At 35.5% G+C, this 20,998-nt stretch overlaps 1 protein-coding gene across 1 annotated transcript in view; it reads right to left on the reverse strand.

Moving 5' to 3' along the window:
• MET (MET proto-oncogene, receptor tyrosine kinase) overlaps nucleotides 1-20,998 on the reverse strand; it is a 151,835-nt gene that overhangs the window by 34,967 nt on the left and 95,870 nt on the right. The window contains exons 6-11 of the mRNA XM_020979317.2: nucleotides 13,842-14,002; nucleotides 12,153-12,255; nucleotides 11,881-12,017; nucleotides 10,784-10,945; nucleotides 9,806-9,905; nucleotides 5,617-5,835 (exon numbers count right to left, since the gene is read on the reverse strand). Of these exons, the coding sequence (XP_020834976.1) occupies nucleotides 5,617-5,835; nucleotides 9,806-9,905; nucleotides 10,784-10,945; nucleotides 11,881-12,017; nucleotides 12,153-12,255; nucleotides 13,842-14,002 (882 nt within the window). The remainder of the gene's footprint in view (nucleotides 1-5,616; nucleotides 5,836-9,805; nucleotides 9,906-10,783; nucleotides 10,946-11,880; nucleotides 12,018-12,152; nucleotides 12,256-13,841; nucleotides 14,003-20,998) is intronic.

The raw sequence follows: 20,998 nt of genomic DNA on the forward strand, positions 1-20,998 counted from the left end.
AGGAAGACCTGTGGTCAAGTTCTTCCTGTGCCACATACTGGCCAGGTAACCAGGTTGGAGGGAAAGCATAGGAAATCAGCATTTATATAGGGCTTATTATGCACTGGCATTGTGCTAGGCACCTTTGTACATATTATCTCTTTTGATCCTCACAACAACCCTATGAGGTAGGTGCTTTTATTATCTCCATTTTATAGTTGAGGGAAACTGAGGCAGACAGAGGTTAAGTGACTTGACCATGATCATACAGCTAGTAAGTGTCTAAGGCTGGATTTCAACTCCAGTTTTTACTGACTCCAGGTCCAATGCTCTATTTATTGCACTGTCTAGCTGCCTTGCAAGGCCCTTCTCAGTGCCCTGAGTAACTAACTCTTTAAGACTTTAAGTTGCAGAATATGTGCCACAATCTGCACTGGCTGAGAGAGTTTCTTCAGTTGGAAGTTCTCTACACCACCAATGAATTGCAGGTTTACTTACTATTCTGAAACAGCAGTCAAATATGTATCCCAAGGAGTCAAAGATAGATAAAAAGATCTCATATGTACCAAAATATTTTTGTAGTAACAAAGAAGTGGAAACAAAGTAGATGCCAGGCTACTGAGTAATGTCTAAACATAAATGTAATGGAATATTACTGTTCTATAAAAAAAAATGACTATGAAAAATACATAGAAGAATGGAAAGACTTATATGAACTGATGAAAATGTAAATAATCAGAACCATGAAAACCACATGCACAGTGACTTTAATAATGCAGATGGAAAGAACAACAACAAAAAGAAACTGACTATGATGCAATTATAATGACCAAGCTTGGCCCTGAAGAAGAAATGAGAAAATGTGCTTCCCTTCTTTCTTTGCAGAACTGGGGGCCAGTCAATAAGGAACCCTGAGTATACTACCATGTTTGGTTGATGTGCTGGTTAACTTTGCTGAACTGATTTTTCCTTCTTTTCTTTCTCTCTCTTTTTTTAATTATTTGTTTATGAAGGGTGGCTCTCTGAGTAGAGAAGGGGAAAAGGAGTATATTTGGAAAAGAAGATTATTGGCCAAACGTAAGATCTCAATAAAAAATTTTAAAAGTCAGCAGTATAAAAAAAATAAGTTAACTAGCATTTATTGTGTTTACTATGTGCTAAGTGCAGGGAATACAACAAATACAAATAGAAGCAGTCCCTGCCCTTAAAAGCATTACATCCTAATGAGGAAAGCCAACACATAAAATGAAGCTCAAATGGGTGGTGGAAGGAAGAGCTGAAAGCATGGGGTGATATGGAGGCATGGCAGAGAAAGTCTAGGGGGCCAAGCAAAAAAGTTAATGCTATCTTAGACTATTGAAGCATAATTTCCAGCTCAATAGATATAGAAAATCCATTGCAGTCTGCTCTGGACATACATTTTAAGATGGACAATGACATCAGAATCCCCGAGTTTGGATCTTGGTTTTGTCACTTGCTTCCTCTGTGGCCTCTGACAATTCAGGTAACCTCTCCCACACTTAGTTTCCTTGTCTATGAAATGAAGACCTGACCTAGATGAATTCTAAGGTTTTTTCAAACTTTAGAACTATGATCCTATGTAATGTCATGAACTTGGAGTGATTCTGGAAAAGGATGGTCAAGAAGATGAAGGACCTTGAGATGATGCCATACAACAGTTAGTTGAAGGAATGGGGGGGGTTAGCTTAAAGAAGAGAACATATGGGTACATGAGAACTATCCTCAAATATGTAGAATATCATGTTGAAGAGAGAATTGACTTGTTTTACTTGGTCCTAGTGGGGAGAACAACTAGTAATAATGGGTTGAAGTTAGTGGGGTAGCACTTTGGGTTCAACATAAATAATTTCCTGAAAGTTTTAGCTGTCTCAGATGGGAACTAACTGCCTTTCAGGGTTGTTGCTCCTCTTCACTGGAGGTCTTCAAGTGAAAGCTGGATGACTACTTGTTGGGAATGTAATAGAGGTAATTCCAGCAAGGGTAAAGATTGAACTAGAGGACCTGGGAATCACTTGGAATTCTGAGGTGGGGTGATTTTTTTTTTTTTGGCAGAGGCAGGATTACTTGTCTGCCAAGGTAGAGTCCTCTCTACATTGGTTGACTTCTTGACAATTGAACATATGACTTCTTTCTAGGCCATTTGATTTATAATACCAAGAATCTGGCTAAACAAAAATGAAATCTAGGTATTTCCTCTCTGGGCTTACTCTGTTGTGAAACAAATTCCAGCAAGATATGCTACAAAAGACATTGATGTTTGAAAAATAAGAGGAACTGTAACATGTATGAGAGAGTTGGGAAAAAATAAGATAATATTTGCTTGGGCGTTATTTTTATTTTCGGTTGATCACCAGAAGTTTGTGAATGTTTATTTCACTTAAGAATTAATACTAGAGTTACCTGGCACATAACTGTGAAATCTCATTGTTAGGAATAACATTTTATTTAAATAAAATTAATATTTTTAAAAAATCACATGATGACAAAAATATACTGTAAGTTTACAAGAGTCAAACTACAAATGCAGGGAGGTGGTACGGTGGTTGGAGTATTGGACTTGGACTCAGGAAGACCTGAGTTCAAATCTAACCTCAGGCACTTACTGGTTATGTGACACTGAACAAGTCACTAAACCTGTTTGGCTCAGTTTCTTCAACTACAAAATGGGTATTATTATAATAGCACCTGCCTCTCAGGGCTATTGTGAGGATCAAATGAAATAATATGTAAAAAAATGCTTTGCAAATCTTAAATTTTCATAGGGTATATTAATACTAGCTATTTGTTATAATAATAATATTTCTTGATCATTGTCAGTATTGGCTAATTTCCAGCTTTGGTCATAACCTACCCAATTGAAGTTTCAAGTCTATACAGAAGAGTAACTGAGCCTGCAATCCTGTTGGGATCTTTGTGGACACAGTGTTATCATTTGTGACCAGTGCTGGACGAAGCATAAAGATGACAATTATCTCACTTTTCACCAATGCATTCCTGCCTGTTTGAATACTATGGCCTTTCCCAGAGACACTGAGCAAATCCCACTTTGACAAGAGGAGCTCCCAGCTACATGTCGCTTTAAGATTATAAAATGTATTCCTCATGGGTAAACAGTAAGCCAGGTAGTTATGACTCACTTTTTATGAGGAGAAAACTGATCTTCAGAGCAGTTCAATGACTCGCTCAGGGTTGCACAGTAAGGCAAAGTTGGAGCTGAGCTTGAATTTACTCTTTCCAGATTGCAAATACAATACTCTCCATTATTCCCTACAGCCTTTCTTGATCTGATTCCATAGATAACAGTATCATGAATGAATACATTAGCATATAAATATAATTGCGATATAAAATAAACATGCTATGTGCCAAATGCTGTCACTGATTACAAATACACGTACTTCCTAACCAGGAGTTATACAAGCACAGCATGAAATGAAATCACAATAAAACAGTTGAATTTTTCCCCGAGAGTGGCAAACATTGTTTCCTCTCCTACTTTCTTTCCCACTACTCATTCACCTCTGCTCTTCCAAAGAGAGGCACAGATTTTAATTTGCTCGATTTCAGTAACTGACAAAGGACTAAGATTAGTATTAGAATAAGGACACTTCAGCTGAATCCTGTCTTTCACTGTAAATTTCCAGTTAAGCATAATTCAATTGGATTGAATTCAATTCACATAAGGGTAGTAGTACTGTGATAATAAAATCATACATTTGAACACATTCCTGAAAAACATGAGGTTTTTTGCTGCCTCCTGCTACCCCCAGCCATCTCTCTTGACTTATCCCGTGAGATTGAAGGCTCTTTCAACAACTGGCAGGCCAAATAGTCATTCTATATGAAAACAAGAGATGAAAGTGCTTGGTGTCAATCTGTATGGACCCCTTTGTTCATACTGGAAATAGTGCTAACTGATTCTGAAGATAATCATGTCATATCATGTTTTTCTTGGTCAAGAAAGTTTTGGAAGCCCTCAGTGAGAAGTATTAATTTAGGGAAAAAGGACTTGTCTTTTCTATATAAGATTTTGCATAGAGGGAATATAATGGGGCCACTTATCTCTAATCCTCAAATTATAGATGAAACAACTGAAAAAAATACAATTTTCCTCAGTGTAAAAATATTCTCACATAAAACTCCTTGTTTTCATTAAGAGGAACCAAATGGATTCTTTCAAACGGCAAATACAGTAATTTGTTGAATGCAAAATATGTCACACTAGATTAGTTTTATTGAAAAAAAAGACGTGATAAAAGCTCTTTCCCCCTTTCTAAAACTAATTAAAGAAGTAGATGAAAGAACTTTGGTTTGATAGAACAGTTTGTTCACTGAAGCAGGCTACTATTTAATTTCATGCTGTGCTTGTTTAATTATTGTGGAAAAAAACCCCATGATTGTGAGGTATGTACATATGTGTGTGTGCATGTAACACATATCTAAGAGCACATATTGTGGTCTAGATGAGAGAATACTGCCAGAGAAGAATTCTGGTTTCAGAATATTTTCAATCCTTAGATGGAAATGAACTAATATGGCTTATCTTACTTCAAAAGACGATAATCCTTGTGTTCATACTTGAATCCAGGTAATCCTTTGGAAAAATCAATTCTAATTATTTAAGTCAATTTGCTGATGGGTATATAGTTTGTTATTCCCAACAAGAAAGGACACAAATGGTAATACAAAAACATACTACCACTATGGTCATCTTGTTCATTTTTTTTTTTTTTGCTATTAGAGACCAAAACCACATAAGAAAACCTCAGATATGTCGTCAGTTTTATCACTAACTAAACAGTCAAATCACTTAGTCTCTTTGAGCCTCAGTTTCCTTCTCAATAAATAAGTAGTAAAGGAGATGATGATGATGACAAGGATTCTTGTCATAGCTGTAAGCCTTTAAAGCTTGCAAAGTAGTTTATATAAATTATCTCATTTGAGCCTCACAACAACATTGTAAGGTCGGTATAATCATTTCTATTTTATAGATGAGAAACTGAAGTTTTGAGAAATTAAGCAATTTACCTAGGGTCACAGAGCATTTTAGATTAGATGACTACTAAAATTTCATTTTAGCCTTAAAAATGCCATTATTTTACTATTCCTTTCTATTCAGAGGATAACACCCGTGCATGTTTTCATGTACGCCTAATGGAATTTAGATTCCATTCACCGATTAGTTGTTGTGACATGACCACACCTCACTACAAAAATCAATGGATATAAGGAAGTAGATAGTTATAAATGATGGATTTGTTTACCAAAAATGTCAAATTTTATCTTTCAGTCAGTACATTTAGGGGTCCAAGAAAATATATTACATCTGCAGGATAATGTATTCACAGGGAGCTTTTAATGGATCTGTGCCTAACACTTATTGTTACTTTTTTACATGTACATAATAAGAAAGGTTCTCTCCTCCAATTCTTCACAGATAGCCCACTATTAACACTTCCCTTTAATGTTATGCCAAAAAGATTTGTGTTTCAGAGCTTAGATATTTGCTGATGTAGAATGTGTTATAATTAAAGAATATAATCATTTCACTCTTATAACTAAAAAGCCAATTAGGCTCAAGTTGGTGATTTAAGGGAGCATTTAAGCATTTCTTACCTTAATTTCCAGTACATTTTCGTTGCCCATTGAGATCATCACTGGCTTTTCAAAAGGCTTAAATACAGGATTATGGACATAAATGAGATCAAAGTAAGTGGAATGGATACCATCAAATATGAAAAGAGCTTTTGTTTCCAGGGGAGGTTGCAGATTTAGCTGTTGTAAGGAAGGAGTCGAACAACAGATTATCTCTGAATTAGAGCGGTGCTTGCATGCCTGTAGCGGGAAACAATTAGCCACTGTAAATAAGCAGATCAAAAAATTAGGTAATAGCAATAATAACTTTCACATTTTACTACCATATAAAACTTAACTTTTTTTTTAAAGCTTCCAATTTACTGCTTAATGTTAAGTCCTATCTAGATAGAGTGGCGTATTTCTTCTACACAAGATGGAGATAAATTTTACCTGCCTTTAATGATCCATGCTTTTGTTTTTGAAGTTGGATCTCCTGTTTAGGTTTACCCAATTATTTTCTATTCCTCTGAAAATAGGACAGAGACACATGGGAGGGATATTACCTCATCTTCCATTACTTAAATAAAAGCTACTGGAGAATTCTGTATGTTGGCAAATGTTCCCTGCCCAAAATCTGTGCCATTTTCACTGCTTGTCCCCCATACCTAGAATGCTGTACCTTCTCATCTCTGCCTCTTGGCTTCTCTGGCTTCCTTCAAGTGCCAGCTAAAATCTGATCTTTTACAAGAAATCTTTTCTGATCCCTCTTAATTCTAGTGCCTTCCTTCTATTGATTACTTCCAATTTATACTCTCCATCGTTCATTGTACACAGTGTTTGCATGTTGTCTCGCCCGTTAGATCGAAAGCGGGGACTCTTTTACATTTCTTTGTATCTCAAGCACTTAGCACAGTGTCTGTTACATAGTAGTCACTTAATAAATATTTGTTGCCTGATTGCCACTGTTGAAGAAGTATCCCCCTCAGATTAAATTCCAAATCTTGTCCTGATTTTTTAGGAAGATTTTTAGTGCTGTATAGCTAAACATGGGACTTTTGAATCCTGATTTCTGACATTTTAGGAAATGTAATTTCCTATTGTTGCTAGTAGTTATGCGAAGTGGCATATTTATGGGTAAAGTGGCTGATTTTTCCCCAAGGACAATGAAAACAAGTGACAAGCCCTTTTAATTTCTTTCTTTTAGAAAAGTATAACGAGCAAAACAATAATTTAATCCCCATGTAGAAAGACTTAGGAAATACATAAAAATCATGAACAAGAAACTGTGAATTGAACTCAGATAATTTATTAAAAATTATATTTGGCAAAATTTTTAAAAAGGTATATTTAAGATGGACCCAAGTACTACTTTCCATTGCCATTAGCATCAGTCTTTACCAGACCTTTATAAATGTAAGCATCTTTTGAACAGGGATCATTTCACTCCTGATACTTACATCTTAGTGCCTAGCACATGACTCAGTTAGCAATTCATAAATACTTGGTGACTGAGAGATCCTTGAAGAATTGATATGTACATGAGGTCGGTCTGCGAGAACATTGGCTCTGTAGTTAGAGGACCTGGGTCCTAGTGCTGTCTCTTTGGTTCACAACTTGTGTGACCCTCAGCAAATTACTGAACCTTCCTGAGCCTCAGTGTCCTCATTTATAAAAAGAGAGGGGTTGGGCTATATGCCCTCTGAGTACACTGCAGACAAAGGTTCTTAACCTTTTCTTATGTGCCATGGAACACTTAGGCAATCTAGTGAATCCTATGGACCCCTTCTTTTTAATGCAAAAAATACATAGGATGAAGAAAGGATACCAACTATATTGAAATCCAGTTGTCAAATTAAAAAAAAAAGTTCATGGATTCCAGATCAAAAACCCTGATTCCAGCTCTACATCTATGGTTTCTTAGCTCAGAGAACTCCATATATCAACCCAGATAGCAGACCATCTATAATTAAGAGAATTAAGTCCTAAGGAGGTGCCTGAGACACATTAATATAAAGAAACTTGCCCAGGGTCACACAGCTAAATATCAGAGGTAGAAAGTAAAGCTAGGACTTTCTGAATCCATGTTCAACACTCTGTCTAGCACTATGCTTCCTCTACTGTAAGAATACTGGGATACGAATTTGCCTTTTCTTCTAGATATATACACAATACAATTTTGCCCTCTGCCAAATTAGTATCATGATGTTTAAATCTTTTTACTCACATTGGCTTGAGAAGTGAAATTGAATTAACTACAAATGAGCAATTTTACTGTCATCATAATAATTCCGTATATAAAACTGGGGAATTTGAAAACTACATTTTGAAATGCTGACTGCTAAAGGAGAATATGCATTTATAAATCAATGCACAGTCTGGTTAGAAAGTGCTTGCCTTTTTTTTTCTTTTTTAAACAATGCTTGCCAATATAGATGCATAGTAAGGTTAATGTGCATGGACATTGACATGACTCATGACGTGAGTCATAGCATCAGAGGCCAAAAGCTCCCATAGATCCAATTCATCATCACTGGCCTCAGTTTCCACAGTCAACAAACAATACAGAAGTAAAATATCTGCTGTTTGTAAGGCAGTTTAACAAACAGCCATAAAATGAAATCTTTTAATAACTAATTCTGATGACTATATAGAAAGATCTAGCCCTCACTATGCTACCATTTTTGTCATTGAAGCAGTAGAAATTTAATTGACTTTTTTCCCTCAAAACAAAACAGCCCAGAATCTCATCTCTCAATGATACTCTATCTTTCTTCTTGATGGGCAGAAACCAATGAATACTCTCTGTTCAGGTATAATGTTGGGTTATGAAAAAAGATGGAAAATTTGTCACTAGTTAACAAACTAGATTATAGTTTCATCTGATTATAATTTCTACATATAAATCACATGTATTCTACACATACATACATGAGTGCATAAAGATATATTTATTTTTGTTTGCTAATGGAAATTCATTAATCTCCTGATATGAAATACAAATATTCTTTAAATTAGTAGTAGTGGTAGTCAGAACTCTCTTTGTGTCTGTATGTTGGAATTGGTTTCAGAGTATTTTACTTCAATTGTTTGTTCATTTGGCATAGTACGACCTCATCCAAGAGTATGATAAAAATCTAATAATACTTCAGAGGTGATGCAATGTGACTGATTGAGAGGGTCAAGAGAAATCTTATTTGAGATGACCTTATTGTGTTGTAATTCAACTTGACATATTTAGCACAAAATTGGTCTCAGTAATTGAAGAATATGATGGTTTTAGTCCTCAAAAAATGTTGGGATGGAGAATCTAAGAAAAAGTGCTGTAATTCAATCTATGATCTGCTCAATTAAGATACAGCTAAAAGGCAACACCTTCAACTTTCATTTCATGTTTATTGTGAAAGTTGTGGTAGAAATTAAAACATGAAAATCCTTAAAATCAGCACTAACAGTGCTGAAGTCCTAGCAGGAATTTAATTGATTTAGTGTTCCATATAGGATGAAACAGACAGAAGAACTGACATATAAAAATACAACTGGCTACAATACAAATAATGGTCAATAACTTTTAAGAGGGCACCTCATGTGGTCATTTCACTTTTGCATACTCCTGTAAATAAAATAAGATAAGATGGATGTTCTTTGGGATTAGGCTATCATGAGATATTAAGAAGACTGGGGTTTAGGGCAGGCAGAGAGGTCAAGAAACAGTGTGCCTGCTCCACAGCCAGAATTAATGAAATAGTGATGAGATCAGGGTTAACTTCACACCAAGACCTTCGTTGGAGCAAAAGGGACACTTTTTTTCTAACACTTTGAGAGAGAAAGACACACACACACACACACACACACACACACACACACACACAGAATAAGAGAAAAAATAAGGAGGAGGAGGGGAAGAGAAAGAAAAAAACATATTGTAATCTTCAACTTTTACACTTTCTTTTGTTAACTGGCCTTCAAAAATATCACCTTAGGGTTGTAATCATCATTTGTGTCCAAATATTGTAGATTTAAAAAGCCAAAACCCGAGTTACTCAACAATTTCAATAATTTGCATTATAAATTTATATTTCTGCTTAAGTTGTGCAAAGATAATTGGTGACAAAGTATTTTAAAGGCAAAATCCTGAGTCCTTATGTTAACTGAAAACCAGCCAGATTGGTTTAAAAAAAAAAGCAGAGAAAGATTCAGTACAGTGTACAAGTGCACTAAAGGTACTCACCACTGTGAAGTTCCTTCCTACTTCAGGGACATTTATTACCATCTTGGGAACACTAGCAGAATTTAGATTTTTCCCAAGACCTGTTATTGTGCTTCCTCCACTGGTAAAAATAAAATAGAAAAGTGATAATATTGAGAAAAACTACAGCATCTTATTATACTTTTCAGAGAGCTTAGAGGCAAATTCATGCAGATAATATTTTAGAGTCAGAATAATTATAAAGTCAGAGTCTAATTAAAAGATTAAAGATGTTCAATAGAAACAGTTTTCTTAGCTTCTTCAAAATGTATGTGTAGATGTGTGTATATTTAAAATTATTACTCACAAATTTGAGAATTATACATTCTTTTTGATTTGCTAGACCACATGAAAGAATCATCTCTGAAAATAAGTTGGATTTCAGCTTCTTAAAGAAACTTTTAAAAATAGCTTTCAGGCATTTGCATGATAGGGAACTAAAATAAATCCACTTTTTATTGTTATTTGACTTACAGAGCTGGAGAGTTGCAGAAGAAATGAGCTAGGTTGATTTGGTTCAATGAGCTACTGATTTAAAGGGAAGCTGGTCTGCATAAAAGATAGGTTGAGGACAGGCAGGGTAAGTATATATTGAAAGGTGGACAAATGAATGTGGTTGCATATTAGTGTGTAAGTAAAATTATCATGAGAAAATGTATGCAATACATGTGTATCAGTATATATACAATATGTGTCTATAAATATTACATTCCTCTGTTAAACTGTTTTGCTGAAATCAATGGAAATATTTGATAGAATAGGTGGGAAGTGTTTCCTAGGTACAAAGTCACATTAACAAAATTAAATGGTGCTCAGAAACTGAAGAAAATCCTTTCAAAAATTGAAGACCATCTGCAAAATAAATGTAATAGCAACAAAGCCAGAGATAAAATTGAAGTTTCTCTTGATTATTCTACAGCAGTCTTATGTCTTTCTTTTTTTCACATCTACTTTACTTACCTAAGAAAGGATTTGGTTGGATGAATTTCATGGACAATGGGGTCCTCTTTGTATGTAAAACTGTAGGCTTCTCGATTGGCTAAGTCAATTTTCATTTTAATGGGGTATGCAGTTGGCATGGTTTGTGCAGGAGTATAACATTCTAGAACACTATGAGACACACTGAACAAAAAAAATGAAGGGAATGGATATTTAGCATTAAAGGGAATAAATGCTTTTAAATACTATATTTTCAAATTATATGAATAAATGTGAATATTGGCCATATTCAATGGTTTCTCAAAGGTAATTTTTCATCTGGTTAATAATAGTGAACATCTATATAGCACCTTAAGTTTTATAAAGTACTTTACATATATTGTATTATTTGATGCTCATAAAAAGCAAGAAACTATCTTCTCCATTTAACAGATGAAGAAACAGAGGCTTAAAGAAGAACCTTTATAGTGTTGGACCTGGTCACAGTGCTATTAAGTATCAGAAGCAGGATGTGAACCCAGGGCTTTCATGATTCCAAGTCTATTACTTTTCCCAGTGTGCTTTGCTGCCTCTCACAAGTGCTTAGGAAGGACCTCCTCACTCTAGGCTTATCATGGTTCAGTGCAATTAAAATTTGAAAATGTGGTATATATAACAGCCTACTTTTTTGCATTGTTGGTGTCCTAAGCCCCTTATTTAGTCATTCATATCTTTTCTGTATTTTGATTATAATTTTGCTGAGCAGAAGTATCTTCTTGTACTCTACCCCGCCTCTTTTTTCTTGCAATGATCTAGGATAATTAGTTATAAATCTGAAGGAACTGGCTTTTCCTATTTACATAGTTGTTGGTCTCCACAATCTTAAAGGTGATTATGCAACTGTCATGTTAATTTAAAAAAATTGAAAGTGAAAAATAAGGGGAAATCAATAAAATAGTAGTAAAGGGAGAAAGATGAGTAGAGGGGAGTGTATAGAGAAAATAATTTGCTTAATATAAAAGCAAATAGAACTTTTAAAACCACAAAAATTGCCTTTTGACAATTGATCAACTTATTATAATTCAGAGACAAATTCATTTGACTAAATAAATAAAATAATTAAAATATATTTACAGCACCTTTTTAAAATACATGGTTTCCCACCAATTGAAATACGTCTAGAATTTCCACTGTTTAGATATTTCCCAGTTAAGGTAAGTAATGTACCACCAGCCTTGGGACCATAGCTTGGAGAAATATTTGTTATTACAGGATCCTGAATGCAAAATATAAAAAATTAAAACAATATACTTATTAATTTTTGACCACTGATGGGTAACAGAAGCAAAACAGTTTGAATAGCAATCAATTTGATTACTCATTTTCTGAGAAGAGTAATATTTGGCCTTACCACATAAGAGAATGAATTAAATTGTGTTGTTTCTCGACCATTTGAAATAATGATGGATACATTGAAATGCAGATTCATAGCAGGACCAACAGTACATTTCAACCTTTGAAAAAGAAAATTAAAGATATTACATAGGGCAGGTATTTTCTAGCTTTGGTTTTTAAAATATTAACCCCATATCATGAATATGAGCACATTTAATTCTATCTTGACATGATATCATAAAAGCAGAAGTCATGGAATTCTACTTTTTTATGATTATTGCAATATAAAAATAGCAAGATCTTAAATATTGGACAAATGAAAATAATGCACATATAGCTTAATTTATGTTAAAACAACAAAAGCTTACTTCTTCATTCCAAATTATTCAAAATTCATACTTCAGATACAGATTGAGATATTTACCTCTGTACTGTCTAGAATGAAGTTTTTTTTTGTCACAAAAATGCAAGGGGATTTTATCTAAGTAGAAATTTTGCAAAAAAAGAACTTTGACATGATCTATTTTCAGATAAGTAATATGTTAATTATGAATGAATCTGTGTATTTATTCAATCAGGTTAGGCATAGCTTTTTCTTGACAGCACAGCTAACAGTTTATATTACTGTACATAATAAAAGTTAAATCATAATGCACTTAATACACAATTAGTCTGAAAGTAGGCATGTGAATTAGGTTTCAAAGTTTTATAACAACAACAGTATAGGGATAATAATAGCACCTGCCACACAAGTTGTGAGCATCAGATGAGGTAATGTATGTGAAATGCTTTGCTTAAAGCACTATATATGTATGAGCTATTATTATTATTATATCTGGCACTTACATTGTACTTCAAGGTTTGCAAAGAGCTTTACATATTATCTCATTTGACTCTCACAACAGCTGTACAAACATTATAAGAAAACTGATTTCCCTGTTATAATGTCATAGAAAATTATAATGTAATGATAAATATAATCATAGTTCCAAAGTAGCATAAGTAGTGTTTAGTAAGGGTTTCATAGAGACTGTTTTTCCTGGGACAAGAAATTTAAATACACAAAATGTCATACTTGATGTCTTAATCTTAGTAATATGGATAACTTAGTCTTTTACTTTTCCTTAGAACCAATTAGGTTAGGTTTTCAATTTATAGGACTTAATTGGCAATCTGCCAGATTGGAGTTTTAGCCAGATGTCCCCACCTTTTCGGAGGTTTCATTGTATTACTCAGTTTACAAGTTCTGGGGTACTTGATGCATTATGGGATGTGTAGCTTACAGAAAGTTCTGGATTTAAACTGAGTTGACTATATAATCCACCTGTGGAACTACATTTTTATAGCTTTAAAGTGGGAAACTTAGAAAAGGACAGTTTTCATCTTAAAAAAAAAAGAGTGCAGCTTCACAGATATGAGAGATGATTATTAATATTGTGTAATTTTTTTATTCCCCTTAGGAAAATTCCTTTGAAATCCTTAATAAATTCTTCCAAAGGTCAACTCCCACTACATGAACATTACTCTTTCAAATCAACCTGAAATATCAATGGAGAACAGTCATGCTAATACTTAAGACCATACCAAGTATTAGATTCTTTTTTTTCCCATCATTCTAACTAGACAATATTTTTAAGCCTTCATCTGAAAACAAAGACTCTCTTTATAAAAACATATACACAGGAAATCATCTTCATGATCTTACTTATTTGTGGTGCTCTCACTTGTATTCAGTATGCAGCTCTCATTTCCAATGAGAATTTTGGTTTTTCTAAAATCAAATTTATTATTTTTTCTTAATCCAAAATCCCAGCCACACACTGTCAACGTTGTGCCTCCCTCCAGGGGTGCGCTGGTCGGGAGAATCTGCAAAGTAGAAAGAAAATGTTTCATTCAAAACTAAACATATGGCTTTCAAATATGTGAGGAACATTTAACATTCCACACTTATGACTAACATTTTTAGGCTGATGTGTACATATCTTTTCAACAGTGAAATAACTGAACAGGTGAAGGGGCAGAGAATGACAATAGTTGGACATACATATTAAACCTTTTCCTTATTCTAAGGTAAGTAATAAAAATATTACTAGTTCTATTTTAAGGATGAGAAGACTGACGTTCAGAGAGTCTAGGCGATATGTGTGATGTCTCACAGCAAGTCTGTAGGGAGGCCCGCACTTGACCCCAAATCTTCTTAGGCCAAGTGCAGTGCTTTCCCCACTACCCCATTCTCTAGATCAGAGGTTTCAGACAGTTGGTAGACCTGCCAAATCAGATTAAATGTAACTGGGAAATATTTAACAAAATAAATAAAAATATAATAGAACACAGATAATATTAATATGTGGCCCTTAGCAGCCCTCTTTCTACTTAAGTTTGACAGTGACTTCTCTAGATTCCTTCCACTAACCCACTATAGTTGAAATACAATTTCTATTAAAGGCAAAGTGATTCTAAATTCCAAAGCACTTGGAAGAAATGACACAATATGATAATACACTTATGGATGGACCTAGGACCCCACTTCTAGTAAGAGGAGGGAGGAAGCAGATTAACTTTGGTCTGGGACCTTTATGGGGATAAACTTACTGATGTTGTTATTTGTCCTTTGTTTTGAAGGGGACCAATGACATCATGGGATTTAAGTGAGGCCTCACTCTTCCTGAGTCATCAAAGTCAAGTGGCAAGATAAAAGTCAAGACCACTGGCAATGGCCTAAGATCCAGTAGATGACCTTGGCCTCTTCGATGTCTGACCAAGCTCTAAGTACGCTCTGCAATGACTCCTTCAGCCACTTTCATGGCCATTGGGACAAGTTATTCCTATCTGCCCATTCTGTTGGGGGATGTCTTCACATCCTTGGGGCAGATATCCCCCTAACTCACCTACGGGGTTAGTTACCCTCAACTTGCTTTCCAGGGGTGGGGAACCTGTGACCATAAGGCCATACATATATGGCCCTCTAGGTCCCCAAGTGTGGCCCTTTGACAGAATCCAAACTTTAGAAGTTTCAGAAGGCCACACTTGAGGACCCAGAGGGCCACATGTGGTCTCAAGGCTGCAGGTTCCCCACGCCTGGTTTAGCCCATCTGCCAAGACTCACCTGTGGCTCCAAGAAGCCATAGTATGCTCAGGGGCCACACCTTGGAGATAAACTGTACGGCATGGTAACACTAAAATGAAATAACTCTCCTGAGACACCTTTTGAAGAAGACTAGGGTACAGAATATCAGACTCTTCTGATCCCAGCTGGACCAGCCAGCAAGTCTGCGAAGTGTCTTCCAAATGGTTATGGTGAGAGCTAGACTCAGGTCAATGTGTGCTAATTCATTCCTACAGCATTATCTCAACCACAGCCCTATAATTCACACAAGTATTTGTAAAGGTTAAAATATCTCCTTTTGTATTTATTATTTGTAACGTTCAATTCAGGCAACAAACGTTTATGAAGAGCTTACTGTGTGCAAGTCTTGTATTAGGCACTAGGCATGTAAAGCTGAAAAATGACAACTTCTTGCCCCAAGGACCTTACAGTTCAATAAGGGAAAAACACAGTATGCAAGGAGATGTGTTTGGGCATGGATTATGTGTTCAATTAACTAATCAATCATGAAGCATTTATTAAATAGCTGCTAAGTGCCAGGCACTGGTAACTCAAAGACAAAAATGAAATTATTTTTGCCCTCAAGGCTCTGATATTTTAATGAAAAAGATAACATGTACATCTATAAAGGAAGTAGTATGGAGCTGTGTAAAGAGACATCAACTTGAGTTAGAATTTCCCGAAGCTAGGTAGGACAGTGGATAGAGTGCTATGCCAGGAGATAGGAAGACTCATCTTTCTGAGTTCAAATCCAGCCTCAGACTAGCTGTGAGGCCCTCAACAAATCACTTAAACCAGTTTGCCTCAGTTTCCTCATCTGTAAAATGAACAAGAGAAGGCAATGGCAAACCACTCCAGCATCGTTGACAAGAAAACCCCAAATGGGTCATGAAGAATTGGACATGACTGCTCTGCTAATTAGAAGTCTCTTAATCTCTCTAGGCTTGTTTCTTCATCTGTAAAATGGGAAGGGAGGGTGAACTAGATAAATGATTTCAAAGGCCCCTTCCATAGTTCTCCATCTATGATCCTATAAAATAAAATGTAACATTTATATAGCACTTACCATGTGCCAAGCACCATGCTAAGCTCTTTAAAATTATTATCTCATGTGATCCTTACGACCACCCTGGAGGTAGTTGCTATTATTTCCCCCATTTTACAGATAAGGAAACCAATGCAGACACAGGTTAGTTATCTGAAGCAGTATTTGAATTCAGTAGTTTCTGACTCCAGGCCCAGAGCTCTATTTGCTGTACCACTTAGCTGCCCCAACAAAAAAAGGTAATGAATGGGAGGTGAGAGGGGCAGCAAAATATCATTTGGGTTTCAAGTAGAAATGCAATGCGTTTTGGACTAAACTCGAGATTCTAAGAGGCAGCAGTGGCTTGGGTGGGAGGAGTCACTGCAAAGGTACAGAGATAGGAAATAAAGTTTTGTGTGTTGCTGCCCACACTGGCTTTCAGTGCAATGCCAAGAAGCCAAGTGCTCTCTAGTATTTTGGTGAGCTTCCTGAATACCCTTCATTGAGCTGCTGTTGTGTAGAGGAGAACTAATGTCCTGTATGAGACATGAAGAGGACTGGCAGTCATTTGGGAATTATCATTAACAGCGTTTAATATCATTTGCAACTTTCTCTTACTGGCTTGTAATTCTGTTTAATCGAATGTCTTTACTTTGAATTCAAGGTCATTTGGTTTGGTCTGGTAAGAGAAGTATCAGCAGGAGGCTGTGAGCTACAGGGGCAAATATCCCAACAACACCAAAGACCTAGGTCGGAGTGGGGAACCTGCAGCCTCGAGGCCACATGTGGTCTAGGTGAAGCTAAGACAGGGGCCACTTAGAGGAACCTCAAATAGTGCAAAAACATATACGTGTGCCTAAATAAAAAAGTGATGAGCCAAAGGAGAGAAATTCAGCAGGTGAGAGGGATGGGCAAGAAAGACTTTTTAGGGACTTCTACAGAGATGGGGGCGACAGAGCGGTCTACTCCAGGCACGGAAGATATGATGGGCAAAGAAAGGCAAAAAAGACAGAAGAGGGAAGGATACAAAGAGTTAACTGGGTTAATGGAATTTTTGTCCTTTGTAAATCTTCAAAATTCTGATCGTCTTGTTCAATACCTCATAATTATCGGGTTATAACTTTCCTTCTAATAGCAGTAACAAATAAACAGTCCCTGTTAGAGACTTAAAATAGCAAATGCAAGCATTGAACCAGTGCCAAACAGTAGTAGTGTTACAATTTTCTTCCAAGGCTTATCTTCCACTAAAATTTTGAAATGTTAAAATTTTCACTGAACAATACTCAAAGCATAATATGTTCATTTTATTATTGGCATATTTGTGAACAAATATGCCAATAATACACCCCAAAAAGTTAATGTAGGTTTTTTTTTTCTCCTGGTGAAAGCAAGTCTACCGATGAAAATGTAGCGACTGTGAAATCAAATAGTACTCAGGCAGTTTTGAAGTTTATAGGAAAACTTCTTTGATTAAATCTAAAATTAAACAATAACAACAAGCCCTTTCTATTTTCAAGTCAAAAATAAGCTCCTCAATAGCCTTTGTGACAATCTAAAAAGGAAATGCTCTTTTGGGGGGTATATTGTAAATTGTGCTGTAAAATATAACAATGGTGGGAAAAGCATAGCTCTACTCTTAGAGGCCATACAAAAAGCAGTAAAGGTATTTGCTAAGGCATGCTTGGTAAAAGTCTAAAAGCTATTCCTTTATGATTTATATGGGCTCTTAACAAAATTCTAATATGCAAACATTCCCAACCCTCCCAAGTAAATAATCGCAAAGTAAAGTCTTAACTTCCACTTGTTACCAACCCTCTTTAAGGTCTTAACTTAATGTTTTAGTGATAGCTATTCAGTTGTTGTGTTTTTTTTTTTAAATGAAGATTTACCTCTTCCATCTCTGGCCAAGTGAGAACTGCTAGAGAAATCCGTTTATTATTTTGTTAGAAACCCAGTAGGAGAGAACAAGACATCCAAAGCTCATAGGGATCTATTCAGCCTGAGGCAGTCACTGCAGCTGCTATTCCCTATTCTAATGAAGGTTTTTTTCTTTACTGAAAACAGCTGCCATGGGCTCATTTTGGCTGATACCGCTGCCTACATTTACTCTTTAGCCCTGTACCTAAAATGTTAGCCCTGTACCTAAAATGGAATCTAGCTACCACTCTATTCTGCAGGTACCTTGTAAGGCAGAAGGGAGTCTGGTAATCATGAAGAAGAAGTCTTCTCTAGCATCTGATAGTCAGAAGTAGGATTGGATATTGCATACCTTAAGGATGGATATTGTACAACTCCTGCTTAACTGCAGCTCAGTAGACAGAGTGGTGGACCTCCAGTGAGGAGGATCTGGTTTCAAATTTGGCCTCAGACACTTAGGAGTTGTGTGAACCTGAACAAATCACTTAACCTCTGTTTACCTCAGTTTCCTCAATTGGAAAAGGGGGAAAACAGCACCTACCTCGAAGGGCTGTTGTGAGGCTCACATGATATAATACTTGTGAAGCTCTTAGCAGAGTGTGTGGCCTACAGTAGACACCATATAAAAGCTTTTTCCCTCCCCCCAACAGTCTAAACCCCAATTCTGAACTTTGCCATCTCCTTTTATTCTGCCTTTTTTATGCAGTTAGAAATGATGAAACAAATTATTTCAAAGAGAAATGGAAAGACTTATATGAACTGATGTAGAGAGAAGTATGCAGAACCAGAAGAATAATTTCTACTGTAACATCAATATTATAAAAATGAATAATTTTGAGAATTTTCTATACATTGATGAATACTGAAATGGACAGAATCAGGAAAACAATTTATATGATAAAAACAGCAATTTAAAGACAAATAATTTGAAAGCTATGAGAACTGTGATCAATACAATAACCATCCATAATTCCAAAAGACCAGTGATTAAACCTAGTGATACGTCTTGATAGAGAGGTGACAGTTTTACGGTGCAAAATGAGAATGCACACATGCAGAATAAGAATATAATTATATGCAGCCAATGAAGGAATTTGTTTTGCTTGGCTATGTGTATTTGCTATAAAGATTTTGGTTTTATTTTTTTCTCTCTCCTTCCCTCCCCCCAGCTCTCTCTTTTTCTCTTTAATGAAGTGGAGAGTGGGAGGAAGAGAGAATAGATAGCTATTCATTAAATTTTTTTAAGTAGGTGGGTGATGATATACAGGTGTGGAATGTTGAATGCACTTTCAGATGAAGTCACCGTATGTTAGTTTTGGTTAATTGTTTTATTTGTTTTGTTACAAGAGACCTCTTATTTAGTGTGGGTAATCTGTAAATGTTTGTAATGTAAAAACAAAACACATCAATAAAACTTTTTTTAAAGTTTGAATTAATCATTCTCCCCCAAAAGGCAATTAAATGGGCATTTCTTTGAATCTTTTTGGGGTGAGGGGAGTAGGCAGGTAACTTTGGAATGAAAGCTAAAGAAAAGTGGTAGTGGTCTATGGATCCCAAGAACATGTATAGTAGTTTGGAAATGACAGTTTTCCTAGGGGTGAGGGAGGAGGACGTATAGTATATACAGGGTTGGTTATCTACTAAGAAGTTTTGTAGGCTGGATCCTCCATCTCTTTAGGGGGAGACAACTAAGCTGAAATAAATCTACACTTTCCCTTTTCATATATAAAAGTGGCACCACTAATTTTACCCATTGTCTAAGAATTGGATGTTTTAAGTCTCATGTTCAAGTAATACATTTAAATCATATCGCTTCAGTTCATTAAAAATGAGTTAAATAATCCCCTCTAACACATATGCATATATGTATTGGTAGGTTCATTAGAGCAACTTCCCCCTCTCTCTTCAGGATGGAAATGGTCACATACGATGCATATTTATAAGTATTAAATGTTTCACTGGAACAGGTCATCCTTTCACCAGTAGCTTGTTATCTTCAAATTTTCTGATCAATTAAGGAGCAGTTTTGATTTCTCCCTGGAATTGAGTTCAGTGCTACAACACATGCTAATTTTCTTCTTAATGCCTATATAGAATATATTGGAAAAGTGCTCATTTTAAAAGCCTCTCCTATATGTCTTTAAATTCAAGATCAGATAATGTGCTCCAAACAATAAGTTAATTGACTTGCATTACTGAAAATCTCCTATGTGGAATTGTAAAAGATTTCAGGGATTGAACTTTGTATAGTCTGTAAAGCAACCTATCCCGTGTTTATTGGAGAGCTAAACTCAATACATCAGTTGGATTTTATGCACATGGACTTTAAGCAGATTAGAAAAAGATGAATAATCTGTTTTTTTTTTCCAGCAAGAATGTAAACGTCATGGTCTAGCAGAGCATGAAATCTCACTAACAACTATGAAACAAAAGGGATTTATATACTCAGCTGCGTTATTTCCCTTCCAACAGTCTTGAAGCAAGCTTTACAAACCTGTGAATGCTATAATTCTATCTTTTAGAAGATTCAAATATATCAGTAGTGGATTGATAGAAGGTGCAAGAGGAGGAAAGAAGAAAGTTCATTGTAGTTAGATAAAGCAAATATATTTATATTTAGACATGTTTATATATAGACATATTTTATAAAATCATATTTGTATTTAAATACTTATATAATGTTTATAATAAATATTATTCATATTTAGAACACAGAATAATACTGTGCCATCGAAAGAGCCTGAATAACTAAACACCTTTCAGCTTTTTGCTCTTTGGAGCAGAAATACAATAGCAATGAAGAAAAGTGCACTTA

Source organism: Phascolarctos cinereus, unplaced genomic scaffold, assembly GCF_003287225.1.
Source record: "Phascolarctos cinereus isolate Bilbo 61053 unplaced genomic scaffold, phaCin_HiC Scaffold_1;HRSCAF=81, whole genome shotgun sequence".
Taxonomy (NCBI): domain Eukaryota; kingdom Metazoa; phylum Chordata; class Mammalia; order Diprotodontia; family Phascolarctidae; genus Phascolarctos; species Phascolarctos cinereus.